We start from the raw sequence: 22,735 nt of genomic DNA, 5'->3' as shown, positions 1-22,735 counted from the left end.
TCCTCCAGCCGTTGGCCGCTGTCTTGTTTGCGATGAAAGATGGCGGTAATAACTAATCGCCGCCCGCCGGGGTCCACTCGCCATGGAGCATCATGAATTATTTATGTATTTCTCGCGGCCCGGCCCTATTTACGGCGGAGAAGGGTAGCGAGGCTTCCTATTGTTATGTCGAGGCCATTTGTCTGGATTAAAGACATGGCCAGTGATTTCTGGGGAAAGCTGCGCAGACGAGAAAGACGTTGTGCTAAGTGCTCTTTGATGCAAAATCCGCACAGAGATGATGGAAGCCTGCTTTTATGCAGCTGAGAACCCGTCATTAGCATATTCTTGATCAAGCCGTTATTTTTATGGCGGCTGGAACAGATATTGAAAGCAGCGTAATATACCTGCAGTAAAAGGGCAACGTTTCACGATTCGTTCTTTGGTTTAATTTACCGATATTTTCGGCTTTTTTCATTGTGCCGTGTTTGAGTTCTACCTTTATCAAATACTTAAATACATACATTTACAATGTGTCCTGTTGTAAGCCACACTGTGCTGTGCCCGTCACATTTCATCTGTGTCAGATACTTACTGCTGTTTCTGTTTCAGATCTTCCACTGGAGGCGCGCAATCTCGCCAAAGGTAGGCACTAAGCAGTGAAATATCTTATACCTATTTATGACCTTTGACCTTTCTAATAAAGTACTTATCAATAAGAAAGAAGTAGGTACATCAAGGAGGTGCAAGCTAATTTCAAGTTCTTATTATTGTAGACGGGTCGGGCTAGCTTGCTTTAGCATGAGTATGAGCCTTTGGTACAAGTATGCAGCGGATAGGTGTATGGGCGCTTCGCCTCTGTCCTACCTGCTGGCACACAGCGAATAATCGTGTGGACCCCGTTTCCATGGGCATCACTGATCCGGATCAGTGCTTCGTAAGGGCTTAGGCTGCCCATGGAAACACCTGTAATCCCTTACCGCTGATCCGGATTCTAATCCAACTTCGAAAGAAGCTGATAGACAAGTAGCCTCTATCCTGCCTTTGGTGCGCAGTGGGTTTGCATGTAGACGGGCAGAGCTAGCTCGCCTCTGTGCTACACGGCGGGGCTCGGCTCGCGGCGGTATCGGTTACCGGACTCAATGAGACCCATTCAATCTAACTGGGATCAGGCCCGTGCAAACGGCGCCGCCCCGCTCTGGCGCCGCCGACATTAACTGACCGTATTTACTGGCGAGGCTAAATCACATTACGGCATTATGTTCGGCAAAGTACGACGTTGGCATCCGCTTTAGAATGTGACTGCAAATAAGGCTGGGAAGCTGGGGAAATTGGTGTGAGATAAATCTTAGGTGGAAGCTAGATCTCGGGAGCATCAGGGATGAAAAGTCCTCGGTTGACGGAGGCAGGTTAATTATGCGAGTCCTAAAATAGTCGCAGGTCGTACGCAAGTTGGATGGCCAAGTTTGGGTGCGATGTAGTGTGAAGAGGGCCTGTGGTCCGATAGCTCTTTACTAACGCGGGATCGGAGGCGGGTGTGAAAAGCCACCGGCCGGGACAGCGGGTGAAAATGGACGGTCACGCGTGCCACGAACACTGCTCGCGCGCCCGACAACCGGCCTCTAGATTGGCGTCGAAATGAACCTTTCTCGGCGGAATCACTCGGACGCTCGGCCGGCGGCCGGCGCTGATGGTGCGCCACATTTTATAGAGCGCTCGCCACCGCGGCGGCGGCGGCCGGCGGCGGCCCTCGGCTCTCCAGCGGGCCCAGGCAGCTCTCCCCGAGACGACCGCACACATTTGGCGCCCACGGCGAGCCGCTGAGTGGCTCCAACTCGGACCGCAACAACAGTCACGCCGCGCGCCGCCCTAAAAAGTTGGAACGAACCGCCGGCAAAATAATCCATCGCGCCGAGCCCGAGCTCCGACGCGTCGTTTTACACTTAAAACGAGGAATCGCGTGTTTTTCTCACAGAGGAGCAGCCGCCGATAGCCTGGTCTGAAGTCTGGCAATCACTTTTGTGTTCAAACTGAAAAATATGATGGTGAGGCATTCTGATGTAAAAGGTAGTTACTTGAATAGGCGATTTTATAGTCAACTATGTGATGCGCCATTTGAAACATTTCTGTCGTAGTTTACAGTGTAATATATATGTATTGTTTCACTAAGCTTTCATTTTTTTGTAGTTTGTCTTATTCCATGCATATTTTGTGTACAGTTTGCTCAGCAGGTAACAACAAATCAACATTAGCTCATGCAGCTCCGACTATGCATATCACTTTGACATGACGTAGTTATCAATAGTGTGTCACCGTCAATGCGTCATAATATCTCTTATTAATCTGTTTACGCTGAGAGCTGCGCCAACAGGCAATATGGCCATCACTCAGCGCTGCCAATGGTGCCAATATTTTGCCGGAACGATTAGCAATGTATCGATTCGGGCTCATCTGTCTATTGCATATTGCTCTGTTCTTGTATGCTCTTTCTCTTCTCCACGCTGTCGGAATGCAAAACCACTCAGCTTCTGCATGTAAACTATTTTTATAGATGCTACTTACCAAAAAAAGTAAAACGCCTTTTGCGACCAACGGGCCAACGGATCTCTCTCTCTCTCTCTCTCTCTCTCTCTCTCTCTCTCTCTCTCTCTCTCTCTCTCTCTCTCTCTCTCACACACACACCCTCTCACCCCACCCTGCATCCCGCAGGTTCCCGTGACGACTGTCCCCGCTCTCCACAGGCTCCTGTGACGACTGTCTCCGCTCTCCACAGGCTCCTGTGACGACTGTCCCCGCTCTCCACAGGCTCCTGTGACGACTCGAGCTGCCCATTCGGCGGTCAGTGTCAGACCGGTCCGGATGGCCGGACCTCCTGCTCCTGCCCGGAGCGGTGTCCGAGCCGGTACGAACCCGTGTGCGGAACGGACGGCGACACCTACCACAACGCCTGCCAGTTGAGACTGCGCGCCTGCCATCGACAGGCAGATGTGCGCGTCGCCACCGCCGGAAAATGCAGTGAGTAGCGTGTAATTGTTTGTTCAGAACATTTATAGAGGCGCTTCGACAACCGGAAGACTTCTCTGTCCATTCAACGACAAGTGTAAAGCTTATGCTTACATCATGTCAATGTTTTACACACCGGAGATAGTGGCTGCTCTGGTATTGAAGTGAAATTGGCGTTTTTTATGAGTGTTGCTGCTAAATCCGAAAAAAAAATGGGCCGTGACTAGCATAGCCGAGTATGTTTTTGCGATGTTTAACCCGCGCCCCAGTGGCAGTCTCAGCCAACTTCGCCCTAGTGGGGGGGGGGGGGGGGGCATATGTTATTACCCACCTCTAACTCAAAAACTAAGAGGGCTAGAAAGACGCGGCAAAAAGCAGTCGATAGCTCTCATTGCGTCCGTTTGAAAGTAATTCAGTCATTTATATCTTAGAGCAATACTGGGGTCACCATAGGTCATCAAAGGTCAAAATTTGCCAATGGTCATAATATTTTTCAGAAAACATGCCGTTATCTCAGGAACTATGGTAGCTAGAAAAACGCATAGAAAAACAATCGATAGCTCTTGAAATCTTCTTTTGAAAAAGTCATCATCAAAATTGACCTCAGGTCAACGGTTTAGCCTCCAGAGGGCAAAAACTCCAAAAATAGCTGTTTTTACGAAAAGTGTTTTTCGACAATAACTTACGACAACAAAAAGCCACGACATTTCTATTGTCAGAATCGTGTTTCTCTCGCCGAGACGCGTCGAATGAACTATAATTCGACCTTGAAAGGTCAACTTGAAAATCTGACCTCAGGTCAAGGTCATGACCTGACCGGAAAAGGTCATGTTGCATATCAGTCGATGCGTCTCGGCAAGACAAACACAATGAGACCATCCCCAGCGTTCTATCTCTTTCCAATCGCGAGTTATTGGCAAAAATCTGTTTGTAGCCTCAAATGACCTCGGATGACCTTTCTAGAGGCCATCAGCAAAAATGACACCTTGGTCATCACGGGTGATCCAAATCATTGTGATTCTGAAATATTTGGACTGTTCCTATGCGTGCACACGGATCTAGAGGCATTTTCATTTTTCTCCATTGACTTGTAATGGAAAGGTCACGCCACTGACCTGACCTTATGTCACGGTTATAAAAAAAATCCGAGATGTACAAATTGTAGGCGCCCATAACATGATGCAATCCACCAAGTTTAAAACCTTTATGACAAACACTGCAGGCTGGACATGATTGCAAACTTTTTTTGGGCTTGGTCAGTTAACTTGACCTGGTGACCTGACCTGACATGACCTGGGGTCAAAAATTTCACACATTGTCCAAAATTGATGTACCAAAATCTACCCCAAGCGGCGCGGCGCTACGCGCCGCGGTTTTTTATTCACACGCAAAAAACGCGACAGGGTGGTACCATATGCCCCCCCCCCCCCCACTGGGGCGAAGGTTAACAGCGTGCTGGCTCAGTTGGATTGAAGCACAACTTGCAGTCGCTTAGGGTACAGTTTATTGGAGCTAAAGGAAGACATTAAGTTATTCATTTCAATCATCAATATAGATAATGCTGCATGAATGTTGCCGACATAGACCTCATAACTTTCATATTGAGTTACCTTGTATTTTGTCATGTCGTGTCCAAGTGCAGTGACTGTCAGTTTCAGTCCCACAATATGTAAATGTCTGTTGCCGCAATAACACATCCAATCAATACTCGTCACTAGCTTGCCGACTCCATTGCTGAAGTGTAGCCCTTACAGAAACAATGCGGTCGCTGTGAAGTTAAATTTAGCTGTTGATTGTTGTAAGGAATTACAGCCCATTATTCTGGAAAGACTTAAGACGTGTAAGATCAGTTGCCCGAACGAAATGTGCAACACCCGCAAATGCGTGGTTTTGAGCAAGCGACGGTGCTAATTACCGTCGGTGGCAGAACGTTTACGCACATGTTACCAACTTTGTGTGATTGACTTGTTTGCTGTCATTGGAGATGCTAGTTTTTAGAGGCGAGCAATGCACACTTGCTGAACAGGTTTTGGAGATCATTTGTTTCCCAACTGAAATTAAAGCAACTCAGTCAAAGTGACACTAAACAAGCAAAATGATTTTGGAAGTATTATATTATAAAAAGGAAGACAAGGTAAAAAAGTATTCTTTATTAATGACTTCAACATTAGCGTTCGCTCTCCCCAAACTTCACATAGTTGTGATAGGAGCAGAGTAAATTGTCAGACCATCCCATCATTTAAGTCACCTGTCCCGGCCCAGCGCCTGTCAGGTAGTGGGACTGATCCATTATCCAACCGTGGCGGCGGGTTCTCGGTCTCGGGAGGGTGGGCTGTCGAACACCAGCTCAAGGCCCTGGGTCGATATACATAGTACGGCGAACCTGGACTCGACAGCAGGGCTACTTGTGAACCCCGTCGGCACGGCCGTTCCTGAGATTGGACGAGAGAGGGGTCACTCAGAGTCCCTTGAGGTCGTCAAGGATTCGTCGAGGTCACTAGGGACTGCCTGAAGTCGATTAGAGTTGCGAGTTTCTTGAACCACTTGTTCATCTCCATAGAACGAGTAAATTCAAGGCTGTCAACTCACTTGCGACTGAGCAGCGCTGCATGTTGACTCCATCGGCGCCGCACGGTCTGGTAGAACCTGGACGGTGACCCCGCTGGAGCTCAGGAGACACTCGGAACTCGCCGGTACTCTGCGGCGCTATAGTGAAGTCGTTCCGCCGCTCAGTTCCCGGAGCCCCCTCCAGCCCTCCTGCCAGCTGTGATGAGCCCGAACTGCGGTCGAAGCCCCGACGTCCGGCCAGCACCAAGCTCTAAATCATGCACGGCCCGGGCGGGCTCGGAGAAGTTTGACACACAGCTGCCGCCATCCGGGGCACTTCAAACAGCCGGCCAAGTTAGTGTCGGCTGAGATTTGCCCGTCGGGGCCAGGAGTGACGACTGGATAAATACGACAGCCGTGGCCACTTCAGTGAACAGACTATACATAGTCGATAGTAAATGCATTTAATAGCAGATGTGTTGAATGTGCTATGCACATATTTTGAACTATCAGAAATTTTTGACGATGAATCAGGATAACCATGCCTGTTTTTACTTTTCAGCAATTGCAAAACCAAACCACAGCGGAAATTTCCAACAAGATACAATGAACGAAGCATGGCAAAATCTTTTTTGACAGAAATTACCATATGCATTTGCATTTGCTTATTCCGTTTCGTTATACATACATAGTGCATGATATTCACTCGGATCTAAGCGTAATCGAAAGGTAGAAAACAAACAATATTGGCTTCAGTAATTATTTTTTTATCCCAGATCTTCTCGAATTATTCCGCTAATTGACTTGCTTCATTGGTATAATGCGCTACATTATCTGTGCCTTTGATTTGCTGGCTACGATTGACCCGGCGGGCGAATCCAATTGGTCGTGAATGGAAGGACGACCGATCATCACCGGGTCAATAGCTCGCGCGGCGAATGGCGATGACGGTGGGACTGGCGGCGGCGAATCACAAACGGTGACAGGGCTGTGACGGGATGGTGATTGTGGGACGGGGGTGGTGATGGGGTGGTGATGGGGCTGTGATGACTAGTGATTGGGCGGTGACAGGAGGGTGACGGGCAGTGGAAAGGATGTGTGCGAAGTGAGGGTATTTTGGCAGGTGAGTAGGTGTCTGTATCAGTGACAATGACGACCGTGTCCGCGGCGAAGACGTCTGTGTTGCTTGTAGCGACTGTTGTGATTGTTCTGACGGGGTAGACGTTTTTCCCACTGTCTCTATACCCACCAGCCGTGTCGCCCGCCCTCGGCTGACCGCTTACAGACGGCATGCAGCGCTCACCCTTTCCGACACCGCTGCCAGGTGCGTGGTGCCGTGGTGAGCGCTCCGTCGCATGTCGACCACCGTCAGCCCGTGCCAGTCAGGGACGTGTCGGCACCGTTCTGATTACTCTGTGTACCGCCGTGACCGACACAGCAGCCGACACATGTGGGTGTGCGTTGTGTAATCGACTAGTCAGGTGCTGTTACTGTGCTAGTTTTCAATTGATACAAATATGAACTACGTATATGCTCAATCTTCTTGTATGATGAAATGCCTAAATTTTGACTTCCTGTCTATGAACGTTTGACCCCGCAGTTTTCGTTTTTCATTTATGTTGACACTTATAAAAATGCCAGCGCCAAAGTTCGCCCACATTTGGTAAGAATGTGGGTAATGAATGTGTGATGAAAATGAAAAAAAAATGTGGGTAATGAAAGTGTAATGAAACTCGCTGTCACGTTGATTACAGTCGGCGTCGCTATTCATTTTGGTTGTCTCACCGCCACTAGATGGCAGTGGTAGTCAGCGCCTTAGCTGGTATGCTGTACCGCATTGCTCGTCGACGCGGAGGGCTGGCTTTCAAGGCTCGCCTCTTCGAGGATGAAAAAGAAATGATGGACCATTGTTTGTTAGAAAAATAACTGCAGGCCAACAGCCATATTTGTGTCATGCTGTCCACAAGCATTCCCATGATGACAACAAGCGACGCTCGGTTTTCATAAAGTGCTGTCGCGAACCTTCTACATCAGTGATTTACACCAGTCCACCAAGCCTTCTGATATCCGGACATTGGATGGTGTATGACTGATGGACAAATGTCGCTGGAAAGACAGCGACAAATGGCCGTCCATGACCGGAGCGGGTCCTGCCGATACCCATCAGCGAGCCCGCTCCGTCGGGTTCCGTGTGACAGACTCGCTCGTTTAATCGCCGACCGGCGGCGGCCGACGGCGCCGGATATCACATGACCTACGGGGATCATTACCGGGCGGCCTATGGCGGGTACCACGTGACCCGCTGCGCCAAAGCCGTCTGTTCGCCGCTGCAGCGTCAGCAGATCCGGCTGGCTCACGGAGGCGCTGATTGGTGCGCCATCTGTATTCAAACGCCTCTGCCGCGCTGCGATTGGGATCATTTTCGGCGGCCACCGTGGCCCGATTGACGATGCGATTCGACAGCGGATCGTGGGCCCCAAAGCATTTGGCGGAATATTTGTGGAATATGTATGGGTGCTTTGTATTTTATATTGGTGCATATCTTGCGGCGTGGCTTGAAAACGCTGCAGTCGCTGAATTTGTGCAGGATACACAAGGTGGCTTTTCAGAACATCTCGCATAACCCGCGTTTCTAGGAATTTTAGAAATGGTCGAATGAAATAATTACTGTTCGATGTATCTTGGTTTGAAGTTGAATATCGTTCACTTGCATGTGTACAGTATGTACATTGAAAGGTCAATTATATAGCATTTATATGAGAACAGTAACTTGCATAATGTCCCTTATCTTCGTACTACGTCGTGCAATGGGTAGTCACTTTATGTCTAATTAACTGCAAATTCACCGCCGCAAGGACGCAGTATTATGCCTATCCTCACACCAAGCGCCAATTCGGTCTGACATTCGACCCGGGCGACTCCCGGAGGGCATACTGTGAGCCGAGTTGGGGTAATTTAGTCGGCCGGCTCAAATTAGCCTGCGGCAACTTATGCCCGGACCTGATTAGCCCAAATCTGACCAAGTGCTCAGGAGTTTCGGGCACCAATGACCAATCTGCATAAATAGCTGCATACGCATATAATAATGGGGCGTGCCAGGCGAACCTTGCCAAATTTGTTGACAATGTGAACTCTTATCTGACTCTTTTCACAACAATCTTCTACTTATAGGATTTTGCTTTATTCATCAACCTTTGTTAATGGAATAAAATCGCCATATTGCTTTGACCTTCATCCGTGACATTTGATGACATGACCCCATGAATTCTACCGTTACACGTAGTGTATAAAGTACGCCCTTACCCTTTAGTCTATGTGTATCGTATCGGTTGACCTATACCTTGAAACTATATGTCTGTAATGCAGCACACACTGACACCGTGACCTCTCTTATCTCTAGGCTGTTGGTCGCGCCGACTCTCGTCTCCTCCATGTTTCAGCGCCGTGTGATAGACACCTCCTCTATGTTTCAGCGTCCGCAGACCCGTGTCTGGCCCATGTTTCACCGCCGACTGAGCCGTGTGTCCCGTGTTTCAGAGTCGCCCGACCCGTGTCGGGACGTGCTGTGCCCGTTCGGAGGTCGGTGCGTGCCCTCCGGACTGACGTTCAGCTGCCGCTGCCCCACCGACTGCCCCAGTTTCGGAGGGAAGCCGGTGTGTGGTAGTGACGGGGTGACCTACGACTCGCTCTGTGAACTCAAACGACAGGTGTGCATTCAGAGGACCAACGTCACCGTCAAGTTCAACGGACAATGCGGTAAGTGCTCTGGTTTGATGTGTGTATGTGTTGTAGCTACATCATAGCGTTACTATGTAGATATTTACAAATATGCGTTTATGAAACCGCTTTCTCATACCATATCCCAGAGCAGTCATAGCGTTATTATTAATTTTGCAACCACTGCCAACTCATAAGAGGACAATGGCCGATAAATACATCCAGCTAACATCCTCAGCAAATTTAGGCTCTCAGACTTTCACTGGGCTGCTGGCCGCTCAAGATGCTCGCCAAACTTCTGACAGCCTAACCGTCGAAGGGCTTAGGACAGCGCCGAAGTTAGCAGAGCCTGTGACTCGATCATTGCTCGAGTTTGTAGTCAATAACAACCACTCACATTGCAGACCCGCCTCAGGCAAAGCATTCTCGCTATAGTTATATTGATGAATGTTTGAAACTGGTTATAAATTGGAAAAAATGATAAAAAGACGGGATATCGCCTAGTCTTGCTGATTGAGTGCCCATAGCAATGAAATCAAACACGAAGCGACTATTTAACATTATTGAAAAATAAACTTTTCAATTAAGTATGACTAGCTGCGGCTGACCTTGAGTAAATAAAATTTCGATAATATGGAATGGTTTTTGGACTCGTTTTGAAATCAGCAAATACATTATCGTGTTGAAATAGCTCAGTCCGAAATCTTAGTGATACTCGTTCGACCTTGTATTGCTCAAAACCCAGCCTTTACGACCCGTACTTAAACTGCACTTGAAATCAGTGTCAATGAGTTACGAGGCCACTGGCAGTTTTTATCTCCTTGAACGCACCAAGGACAAACAGAGATTTACGACAAATCTCCCAAGACTTATAGTTCAGTGAATCATGTCCACTAAAGTGGAAGTGACAAGTTTCCTCGTTATTTATTTCTTGAAATGCAATGTCTTTCATATAAATCAGATGCTTATTGATTGCAATTGAAATGAACAAATTACATTACTGGAAACTAATACATTGATTCAATTCCTCTCGTTTGATTTGACGAATAGTTCAGACTGAACCGGTCGTGATTTTGCAGTAACAAGGGACCATAGTCCACCCGCCTTTAGAGGACGGCTCTCTCGCGCTCAGCCTGCCGCTGACAGTCCCGTCTCTGGCTATAATTCATCCCGACTGCAGAACACGGAGACAGCCGGGGCCGAGGGGCCACCCCGGCCTCTCCGGCTCACTCACATGCTAATGAGCGGCATTTGGCTGCTGACTGCCGACCTCCAAACGGTGACATGTCTGCCTCAGTGGGCTCGGAAAGTCAACGGCAGAGGTAGCTAATGGAGAGAATGGCAGTGGCAGTGGTCAGGTGGGAGGATGTGGTATCCTGGGAGAGCGCCGCACGGGTGGGGTGGGGGTCACGAGGAGATCGATGAACGGGATTGGGGAGAGGATAATGGTAAATACGTATGCCTATATAACATATTATATAACACCTATATAACACTTATATAACGTTGTGCTGAGAAGCTGATTTTCTAATGGTTCAGTTTTCAATAGCCATTCCAATTTGTGAGTAAATATTTCCGTTTACGACTTATCATCCTTACTCTTACTGCACGATTTGATACCGAAGCTTTTTTGTGTGTTAGAAATCAATCTAATTAAAACCGCAGCTATATTTGGTTATGGTTTATAACTTGTTTTGTCAAACAGAATGACAGTGTTATTGCCATCTGGGCCAGCTAACAGTGTGCTATTTTTGTCACCACTCTGAGATCGTGGGTGGCTAACTGTTGCGTCACTCAGTTTCCGACTATGTATGGTGCTATTCAGCCGGGCTGTGTCTCCTTGTCATAAATCACTTGATGCGGCTAAGCCACTCCAAGCAGCACTACAATTGCTACTCACTGCAAGCGCTTCTTCAAACACGCACTCGAGGCACCACTCCAATAATTACTCCGTCACCGTCATAATTGCTGCTTCACCACCATCGCGCCAGCAATAATTCCATTAACACAGCTTGTATGTGGCCGTTGCATTGCCATGAAATAATGATATTGTTTGTATTTCTTCACATACGATAGTGAGAGGAAGACAATAATTTCTTATATATACGCATTATTATTTTGTCAATTTTGCATGATATCGCTTGAACTACATATATCCCTCCATTTCTGGCTGTTTTCCATGTCTAAGCGTCGCTAACTTTGTTTTCACAATTTTGCTAGCTCAGCACAAATAACAGCTGTCTCCGGTCGCGGACAAAAGTTTGATCATTACGGACAGTCTGCACTGTTGACTGCTAGCAAAGATTGTCGGAGTATTGGACTCGGCTTCTTGTCGATAAGTACACATTGCTGTCAGCCGAACTCCTTCCATTCGTCTGTAGGATTTTTATTTCCACCGTATGCCTCAATCATGCACTGTGTGTGCTACTTCAATCGCTGTACGGTGTCCTCCTTGATGGTTGGCAGTCGGAACTTAGTCACAATTCAGAAGGAAGCAGTGCATCAAAAACACTCAGCGTACTTGGCGTAGTCCGGAAGCCATGCATTCCCCCATGAAAGTCGAATGAAAATTATTTGTGAAGCATGAGATAAAGCAATATATAGGCTTTTTGAATGCCATTTTTATGGCGATGGATATCAGCTTTCTTACTTTAATTAAATGACTTCAGACACCAGATTCAGTAGAACGCATATTTCTGGATGCTTGATGAGATTGGATTGCAGATTGCTGATCAAAAGCTTAGCGACTGTCACAAATGGCTGATGACAGCTTGCCACCCACTGGCCTCCAGCCATATCACACGTGATTCTACGATTGCAGTTGCTGGTTGGGTTTCGGAAGGTAGACTCGTGTCTTTTGCACACATTAGCTGTCTGACTAGTACCTACACTGTTTCCCATCTCCAGGAAATTGAATACTTTTAACTTTTTACCCCAGTTCTTCGAGTATAGTAGGGTCACAACTTCGTATATTCCGGGTTGTCAAGCTCATACACCTCTCTTTGTTTCCTCATTGATCTCTCTCTCTCTCTCTCTCTCTCTCTCTCTCTCTCTCTCTCTCTCTCTCTCTCTCTCTCTCTCTCTCTCTCTCTCTCCCTCCCACTTTCGTTCATTCACTCATTGGCTCTCTTCAAAACTGCTTCCCATCTTCCTCCACACACTCCACACCAAGCGCGACGGACAGAGTAGGGCGTAGTCAGAGCCCCACCACCGGCAGTCTCGGCCGGTGGCTGTGGCGACCCGTCGACCGGAACGTCATCCGTCATAGACGACATGGCTGCGGCGGCCGGCGGCAGCGCGTTCCGGCGCCGCCGCCGCCCAGACCCGCCCTGCTCTCCAGGCGTGGCAATCTGGGCTGCCGCCGCATTCGCCGTCGATGAGCCGGCACCCTGCACTTCCGGCAGGGTGTAGTCACGGCTGGGATATTGGCGGCTCAGAATTGTTGGCCTTTGGTGCAGGTGATTGGTTGGTAAGAAGCTAATTGCAATGATATTTATCATGAAAAAGGATCTATTACTTAAAATATTTAGAATGAGTTTACTGTCACATATTGACAAAATTTGGAAGTTTCGTTGGCCATTTTTTTTTTTTACATAATTTGATCCTTGGCATCCCACGCATCTCTGCTGGTCCTCTGCGCTCGCTCTAGTCCATCTCGCCAGTGTTGCTGCGGCCTGACCGCGGACCGTCTCACCGTGGAGGGAGGCAGCCCAGCGTAAAACGAAGCCACTCGTCGCGGCGCGGTACCGCCATCCCGCTCCCATCAAGCACCAGGGCAAATGACGAGCCATTTCGGCCCGCAAAGTAGGCGATATGTGTGCACTCCGCAGCTATTCTTCCAGAAGACGCCCGGCTCCCTGACAATTGAGGACTCTCAACGAGGATAATGATTATTTTTATAGTTTGTTTATTTATCTGGCCTGAAAGTGCTTGGTAGTGTTCATATCCATTGTATTTTCATATTAAAAAAAAACACCACACTCATTACCATGAATATGCGTAGAGACCAATTAACTAAAATGTTATTATCGCTACATTCACTGAATTGGTTTTTGGCAGTGTCTTTTCGAATGAAAGTATTGTTCGTCCTACATAAGCGATTCAATCGATTGAAGATTGCGCATGTGTGTTCTTTTTATCTTTTTTTACGTGGACTGGCTTGAGGGCTCAAGTTGTGTGGACTATCTTTTATTGTGTTAGCGTGACATAGAGGGTCGTTCTGGTTCAGCGGGCCAAGCCAACGGACAATTTCAGGAGACGGAAGTCATTTTGTTCAGCGTGCCTTGTTGCAGTGACCTAACTGCCACCGTTCGATCAACCGAATCGTGTGCACCTGTTGAAATGAAACCTGCAGTTTTACGTGTCGTAAATGCTCGAAACGGCTGCCCATTCGTTGCTCCCGCCTTGCTGAACTTCCAGCCAAACGGGTTGAAAAGCTAACGCGACTCGGGCGGGAGTGTATTCAGTTACAGCATTCAATATAGCCAGCGATGACACATATTATGAATAAGTGGCCGTGCTGAATTTATGTTCGAATCGTCTCTAGGTCAGTCCATAGCATCTTCAGCCGTTCCCTTTTGTGGTGTAACAAACGCGCTGGTGAAGCACTCTACCGAATGATGAATCCACACTCGGTTTCTCTTTTACTGACACATCTTCGTAACTTCCAAGGTCTTCCGTTTGTGGGCGTAGTTGTTGAGCATCAATTTATCTGAGTTTGGCCCACTAACCCGCGCCTAGCACATGATCTGCCTTGGAAGCCGACTATCAGTCATCAGCTTCGTGTTGTCAACTGCCGACCGAGCCGTCGGTGTTCGATTGGTTCCGCCTCCAGCCCGCCCCCAGGGCCGCTCGGATCTCCTCCCGGTCATTGGTCAGAGGACGGTCCCGTTTGATTGTCCCATCCTAATAACACCACGGAGATCCAACTTCTTTACGGCCCGCTGAGAGGCCATCTCTGCGGAGCCGCGACGGTGGCGGCCAACACCGGAAAACAAAGTCGCCCCGCGGGCGGCGGCGGCGGCGGCGGCGGCGGCGGTGGCGGCGGCGGCGGCGGCTGAATTTAGTGGGACGGATCTCGTCCGATGGCTGCCTGTCGGACGCCCCGGAGAGCCGCCGGCGCGTCACGCTACCTCCACAGCGCTGTTTTTTCCGCCACCGACGCCGCATCTAACCAAGAAAAACAACGCCACCCAGGTTGGCGTGGCGAGGCGGCGGCCGGCCGGCCGGCGCGCTGCCGCGGCCAATTCGGAGGTGTGTAACGGCGTCTTTTGTGGGCCCGCCGCGGCTGCAGAGAGGCGGTCGGCTGCGCTCGCAGCGCCAGGACGCCTGGGTTGTGTCTGGAGATTAGTGCCGCTGTCTTTGTAATACCCCCGGTGGGGTTGTCTGGTCGCTTATGTAGTTTTTGGTGGTTATGCGACACCGAACTCTTGCAAATGTTTGATGCGCAAGTGAGAGTGAGAAGAGCCTAACACAACTCACACAAAGCTACCAAGCTCTGCTAAGCAATAGTGATAGTTATTGCAAATACTCTCATCAGGGCTGGCTTACCATATAAATGAGCATTAAGCAGTGTCGGTTCATTTGCACTTAAACCCTTTATCTTTACTGTTGATCCCTTATTAGCCGGTAACACCCGTCCAGTGGTGCCCGCCGCTGGTCTAACGCCCCGTAAAATAAACAGGCTCGGCTTAGTTGCAAAATCAATGCCCTCTGACATAATTTGACGCGTTACAATTGGGTAAGTGTCGCTGTTGATAACAACAACTATGCTACTGCTGGCAAATGAGCTCCCCACCAAACACTTGTTGTATGTTGTGTCGTATTACCATATTCCTCCCTGCTCATGCCACAGATCTCCTTCAAAAGTGTCCTTCTTCAACCAACCCTGTCCATAAGCCACTACATAATTCTTCAATCTCCATCCGATTATTTCCCAATCCCTCTTCACCCCGCCTCGTTCCAAGCTACTTCTGCTCTAAACCATCCCTTTCTAACCCCTCCCCTCTTTTTCTCCACAGATCCGTGCGCCTCAGTGAGCTGTCCGAAGTACCAGGTGTGCCAATTGGACGCCTCTCGGCAGGCCTCGTGCCGCTGTAGTGACCACTGTGAGAGGCGCGTGGCACCCGTCTGCGCCAGCGACGGCCTCACCTACGAGTCGCTCTGTGCCATGCAAGTGGAGGCCTGTCGCAGCCGACGTCAGCTCAAAGTCATCTACCAGGGAAAGTGCAGCTCTGGTGAGTAATAAGTGGTGGTATAAGTGAGGTGGTAAAGAAAATGGGATAGAATGGGATGGAATGGGATAAACCGAGATAGTGTGAGATGTAAAGGTACACTAAGGACGAAGCATCATCCGCCATTTCCGTCTGTGTTATACATAGCTAAGAGTTCAGGGAAAATAGAGCCTTTTCTCATTTTTCTGCGAGAATGCTGTTGCCTAGGTAAGTGCACACAGGTAAGTGACTTAATTATTTATAAGCCTAACCACGAAGTAAAACTTTGCAGTCGAGCAACCTTCAAAAAGTCAACCTCATATACCTGGGAGCTCGAGTCTAACCAAACGATTCAACTTATCCGATCGCACATAAGTACGCATCAGCGTCGGAGCTGTCGGGAAATGGGCGCACTCGGAGGAGCTGACCTCTGATCCCTGGACGGTTGCTGATGCGGCGTGCTCTTACGTTCATTATATTTCACCGCATGGGAGGGTCGGCGGCGGCGCGGCCGGGCCAGATGAAGCGCTCCCGTCACCGACCCGTTTGGAGCCGGCCGGCGATGGATGACGGCCGCAGACCGCGGCGCTTCTGCACTGTGGCCGTCGAGAGGAGCTCAGTGTAGTCATTTGCACCGGAGAAGTCCTACGCCCCGGGCGGTGGTGCATCGAGCCTTTAGTGGCGCCGAGGGATTTATATTCGGGACCTGCGTTGGCGGCATTGCTCGGCGCCGTCCAAATTCAATCTGAATTTCGCATATCTGGGCGGCAAGTGGAGCACAGAGCTGCCTGATGACGGAGGTCCGTTCTGGGAAACCGTGCAGCCCGCCTCTGTGCTCTCTCGACATGTTACCCATTATTCACGTAATGATGGATGCACTGTGGGAGAGCTTCATATGAATGAATATTTTCTGACGCCGCTCAGTGCAACAAAATATGTAATGGGTTGCTAGAGATTTGGTTTATTCAGAAATAACAATGCTTTTATATTGATGACTATGAGCTGGGTTAGTTGCGTTTTACAGGCCTTGTGGGCTTGAAATCACTTACCTCTGTCTTCAATTGTTATTCATGCACTATTGTTTTGTGTGATGTGTCACGTTGATTATTCGTTATCTTATTTCCGCATTGTGCCAAAATACATTTTACAGGAGTAAAATGTATTTTGTAAAATGTATTTTGGCTCTCCCTAATTCCACTTTCGTATGTGTCGCATACAGCTCACAGAATTGGGCCGCTCTGCAGCGTTTCGCGCTGCCTGGCTCCAACGTAGCGGATCAGATTAATTGGCCGGCTTTAGGACGGTAGCCCCCATCCTTTCAGCGCCGCGAATAACTTTGGACGGCAATTTATTGCTGATACGTGACCGTTTCGTTAAGCGCCGCCGTAAGAAACCAGTCATATCTCTTTGAGCCTCAGGCTCACTTTTGATATCGGAATTAAAATGACAATTAAATAAATGCCGGACCCTTACATCTAGTTTCAGCGTTGCACTTTGATGCTGTCAGAGCAGTGACCGCAGGTGATCCTGTCAGCATACGTGATGCACACCCCTGTGCGTTGCCTGGAAACGCAGCACCGCTAAATGGATGCTCTCTCAAGGGAACTGAGTGGCTCATCCCCATGCGTTTCGCGATGACGAAGCCGAGGTCAAAAGCAGGGAGCAGAACACTTCGTCTCCGGCAGCGCTGCTGATTAAATTAATCGAAGAATTATGACTGTCAGCGCTTGTTAATTAAACTCCGACCCGGCGACATTTATAACGTAAATCCGCCCGACAAAGACGCTGTGGCCGAACTGGGGCTCGGCCGAGTCGCGGGCAGTCGCTCCGGCTGCGAATCCGGCCGAGTATTTCATCTGGCCGACTTTATGAAACTACAATGGCGCGGTGGGCCTGTCACCAGAATAGCAGGTCGGGCGGCGAATGAATGTCGGGATTTCGGGTGTCATCCGTGCGGCGTAGAGCGGAGATCGTCCACCGCGATCGAACTGATCCGCTCATGGCCGGAACGGTGACCTCTGACCTTCCACCGACACAGGCATTTGTAAATCTGAACACCGGATACCGTTCACATATCGGTAGGCCGAAAGCCGAAGAGCACGATGGCAGACCTATAGGACGAGACCCGACCACAGCTATGCTTCCATTTGCATTCGGTCTCGCTCTAGGCTTCATTCAGAGAGCTGCCAATGAGATCTCGGGGCCGCGCTGCGGTGACGCGGAGTCATCTGCATAGCATACCTGATTTCTGCCAGCTCAGCCCTGGTGGTTAATTAGAGCCGTTCTCCGAGGACACCTCATCACACGACGCGATTACATGTCTGAGTTCAGCTAAGCTGTGACGTAGAGAGAGCTTCTAAACTGAGCTCAACTCGTGGGCTCATCTCACTCCACGATCTCTCATTCTGTCGTGAGTTTCAAGTGGCACGAGGTCAACAGTGCACGGTTCTTTTGCACGGCAGGTGTGAATCCGTGCTCGGCCCTGCGCTGCTCCGAGTACGAGCGCTGTAAGATCGACCGTGGCGGCGTGGCGCGCTGCACGTGCCCGGACACGTGCGAGCCCGTGGTGCGTCCCGTGTGCGCCAGCGACGGCCGCACGTACGACAACACGTGCCGTCTGGAGCTGGAGAGGTGCCGCAGCGGTCGAGCCATGCACGCGCTGCATTACGGCGTCTGTGGTGAGCACTGAGCACCCGCACCCGCACATCACCCGCACGTGTACCCGCACCCGCACATCACCCGCACGTGTACCCGCACCCGCACATCACCCGCACGTGTACCCACATCAGCACATCACCCACACCTGTACACGCACCCGCACATCACCCACACCTGTACACGCACCCGCACATCACCCACACCTCTACACGCACCCGCACATCACCCACACCTGTACCCGCACCCGCACATCACCCGCACGTGTACCCACATCAGCACATCACCCACACCTGTACCCGCACCCGCACATCACCCACACCCGCACCCGCACATCACCCGCACGTGTACCCACATCAGCACATCACCCACACCTGTACCCGCACCCGCACATCACCCACACCCGCACCCGCACATCACCCACACCCGCACCCATACCCACACATCACCCGCACCTGTACACATACCCGCACATCACCCGCACCCGTACACACACCAGCACATCACCCACACCCGTACACACACCAGCACATCACCCACACCCGTACACACACCAGCACATCACCCACACCCGTACACACACCAGCACATCACCCACACCTGTACCCGCACCCGCACGTCATCCGCACCTGTACCTATATCAGCACATTACCCACACCTGTACCCATATCAGCACATCACCCACACCTGTAGGTACACACACCAGCACAATTACCCACACATGAACCTTCATCTGCACATCACCCGCACCTGTACCCATACCAGCACATTACCCACACCTGTACCCGCACCCGCAAATCACCCGCACCTGTACCCATACCAGCACATTTCCCCACACATGTACCCTCACCTGCACCCACACTCACACCCCGCACCGTGTTCCGCAATCCGTACGGAAGGCATTGCTTCTTGCGGCAATTGATTTATCAATTGAAAACGTTTGCGTGGGGGTAGGCTTTCTCTTAGCTTCATTGCGTTTTTGCTAATGTTTTCAAGTTTAGATAGGTAGTACTTTTGGCATTGGTCTCTTGTTCTCACTAGTCACTGCAAATACCCAATATTGCAAATACATCTGTGATCTGATAATCCTCCCACATATGTGAGAAGTTACCTGTCGTGAAAGGTCAATCGCTGTACCCTGATGACCCAAGTCATTTGCGGTTTCAGCGTCACACAAGGACAGGCATTGGTGTCAACGAAGCCTAAAGTGCTGACTACCGCCTCAATCTCTAATTGTGCTGTCAACCAGTTCCAATTTAAGGCACGTATTCCCAAATAAATTGCACGCAGGATGATATTAGCTCGTTTCTCTCGAATTGACATCATAAATCTTAAATAAATTTCACCAGATCACGCTCTGAGTAAGTTAGTGCATCACGTAAGAAAGGTTTGTTGATGGCGTTGAAATATTGTTTTGCAATGTGGATGGGAAAGATGCTTTTGCCTCCAACATTATTGCTTGTCATTCATCAACTCAGGCCACTACTGCGTCATTCCCTTACCTAAGTCGTGCTAGACTATAGCAAGAGAGCTATGGGTAAGAGGCATTAGGTTATCTGATGTCGCCAAATAGGATATTCACCTTTACGCCCCATGTTTCAAATCTTTGATCATGTGTCGTATCTATTCCAATTCCAACTGTCGTGCCCTACCATCAAAAGTCTCGGTTCGGCCTGTTTTATCAGACGACTGCTGCGCTGTGCGTGGCCTCAAACGGGCTGCCATTTATATTCGCCAGAAAATGAGAATTCTTCTCATCGTCTGTGCCTGCGCTGCCGCCAGATGGGAAATTCGCCACCTTGCCAAACTTTGAACTTGATTAGACGCGGCCGCGGCTCGACGCACATCTCACGAGGGCAGGCGCCGTTTGTGAGCCTGCAGCTGGGCTGGACTGTTCTGCTGCCGGCACCTCCGCTCTGCTGGAAGCTCTACCTGGGCCGCGGCCCGTCACGATGTCATATTTCACCCTCCCACCGCGGCGATTTGATCGTGAAGCGATGGCGAGGGCCGAGGCGCCGGTAAACGACCTTGGAGAGGCCAGCCCGCAGCACAATAGGTCCCCAGGCGACAAAAACGCTCCGATTCGACGGGCCCGTGAGCCGATATTGGCTGCGCCGGCCAGCGCTGTGGCGGAGCGCGGTAGAGGAGAAGGGACGGGGCAGATGGTAACACGGACGTCTGCATGGTCATGTGTCAAAAGTGGAAATAGCCGGTGCGCCGTCTGGCAACCCGGCAGCCCGCCGCCATAGGGAAATTCATGCTTTTTGTCGCTTTTTCGCTCCTTATGAGTCACTTGATCTAATTAGAGCTTAACTAGGAACGAGGCGGGTCACTTGGACGTATTCGGGAGCCGAATACGGTGTTTTGGAGCCAATACATGGGAAACCCTACCCGCCCAATGCGAGTTTTTAAGAGTCTGCATGCCCAAATTAATGTTGAGCGCGGCCGTTTTCGGTCGGTTTTCCGCGACCTTGTGGCGAAATCGCCTTATTTATTCAACCAGGGTGGGCTAATTCGCTTAACTAGGAATGAGGCGTTGAAGAGAATTATTCAAGGAATAGAGCTGTGCAAAAATATTTTTTTTTGTATTGTTAAAACTGTATCCGCCCTCGAACGATAATTATTGTTGACCCATCAGAAACACATCGCCTGGAATGCGTTTGGACTTGGCTGGATCTAATATTAGCGAGTATCTGCTAATGCAGTTTCTTGGCTTACACGGTACGCACACAAGCATAGGGTGAAGTCGTATAAGAGTACGCACTTAGTGGATTTCTTGCTCTCATTTGTTTAATATTTGAAGGAAAGAAATCGCAAATAGGGAATATTAAAGTTCATTGAATTAGCCATCAACCCATGGGGCAACGATCCTTCAGCGTAAATGGAAGTGGTCTAAAACTGACATTTTCTGAACCGTTACACTTGCGTACTCTTACCATATGGGGTGTGTAAGAGTACGCATGCCAGGCGGGTGGAGTACGCAAGCATATGGACACACACCTATGCAGCTTGCACTGTCCAAATGCTTAACTTCAAACTCAGAAGGCATTTAAGTTAATTCTAATATCCAAAATGAAAAACATAAAATAAATCTTTCAAGTCTATAAATCAGGAAATAATCACGTCGTGTGTTTCTGAAAAAATGCACAATCAAAAAGGAGAATAATTCGTATTTGGAAGAATTTCGGGTACGCATCTGCATCACAGTGCTCCATTGATGATATACCTACAAAACAATCGTCATTGAGCGGTAGATTAATAATTCTATATTTCTGTATATTCGATTTAATGTATAATTCTGCGTACTCTTACCCTCCTGAACAGTGCGTCCTCTTACCGTACATGCAATTCGCGCACAAAACAACCCCGAAACGTTGTGCAAAACTTCGCAAACAGAATATTGCACTGTACAGTATTTCCCCAGATAACCTCACAAGTTTCCCACAACAATCACGGAAATGTACCTTATCTCAACTGCCAAGTATCAAAATTATTGTACCATATCATAATAATATCATAACGCTCGAAAATAATAGGGTAGGGTGGGGTAATTTGAACATGTGGAGCAATTTGAACATAGTGTGAATAACACAAAATTACGGAAAATCCATAAGTGGCATGACAATACGACCAATGAGAGAAATTATCGTAACTAAAAGGGCTATCATATGAACGGGGTTTAAAGGTTCAGGGAATGAAGATGTTGACGCACAGTGTAAAAAATCAATTTCGCAAGGATAAACGCCTAACAACACGTCATTGCAACTTCAGTGCAGCGCAAAATCTTGCATTGCTAGCGCCTAATACGCAACGGTTCTTGTTGTACAATGACCTAAACAGTGCCTTCAATCCAAGAAATTTGCACTTGAACCCTGTTTTTAAAAATGGCAAAATAACTTTTAGCGTGGGGTAATTTGAACATAGTGTGAGAATTTCAATGAAGACAGGGGCTCCCAGTTTTTTTTTTTTTTGCCAATGTTTTCGACCCAAAGCAGTAGCAGATAAGTGATGCCAGTTTTATAAAATTTACGTCTAATATCCGTCTAATATCCGGCATTTTCGTTGATTTTCCGTCCAAAAATGTTAAAGTCGACTATTTGTCCAAATATGTCCGAAAATTATGCAGCTATCAACACTCAAAACCGTCATTTATATTGTTTATCATGTAATTTTACCAGCCGTAAAGTTTTCATTATATTGAGAGCTTAACAAGCTTTCCATTCGCCAATCAATGCTACGCACGATTAGTTGATAAAAATGCTTAAGTGTGGCAGGCCATCGTCCAATGTTGTCCAGACTTCTATACCTTTGTGCAATCAATTCCGAATTGGACATTATAAAGAATTGGAACTCCGAATGTCCAGGTTCCGATTGGCACCACTATAACAGATGAAATAAGGTTTGGTAGAGTTTTTATCGAACGGAGATGATAGACATTCTGGTAATTGAAGAGAGGCGAATTCTGTCAACTGACCGGTGTGCAGCGTGCAGATATTGATACTCTGCAACTGTTATTTTTGTTGTTGTGTTGATTTTTCAAATGAGGGTATGTTTAGAATTGCTCTGCCTATTCGTTTATGGGTCAAACAACATCGGTGCTGGCGAGACTATCGTTTTTATGG

General features: G+C 48.8%; 1 protein-coding gene across 1 annotated transcript in view; it reads left to right on the top strand.

Annotated features, from left to right (window-relative positions):
* The window catches only part of LOC122391848 (agrin-like), a gene marked incomplete at its 3' end in the record, with an annotated part of 94,099 nt that overhangs the window by 5,529 nt on the left and 65,835 nt on the right, over positions 1–22,735 (top strand). The window contains exons 2-6 of the mRNA XM_043386150.1: positions 592–624; positions 2,785–2,994; positions 9,067–9,285; positions 15,267–15,482; positions 17,921–18,136. Of these exons, the coding sequence (XP_043242085.1) occupies positions 592–624; positions 2,785–2,994; positions 9,067–9,285; positions 15,267–15,482; positions 17,921–18,136 (894 nt within the window). The remainder of the gene's footprint in view (positions 1–591; positions 625–2,784; positions 2,995–9,066; positions 9,286–15,266; positions 15,483–17,920; positions 18,137–22,735) is intronic.

This window comes from Amphibalanus amphitrite, unplaced genomic scaffold, assembly GCF_019059575.1.
Source record: "Amphibalanus amphitrite isolate SeventyFive unplaced genomic scaffold, NRLGWU_Aamphi_draft 000458F_arrow, whole genome shotgun sequence".
NCBI classification, from domain to species: domain Eukaryota; kingdom Metazoa; phylum Arthropoda; class Thecostraca; order Balanomorpha; family Balanidae; genus Amphibalanus; species Amphibalanus amphitrite.
This window is presented reverse-complemented; position numbering and strand designations above follow the sequence as displayed.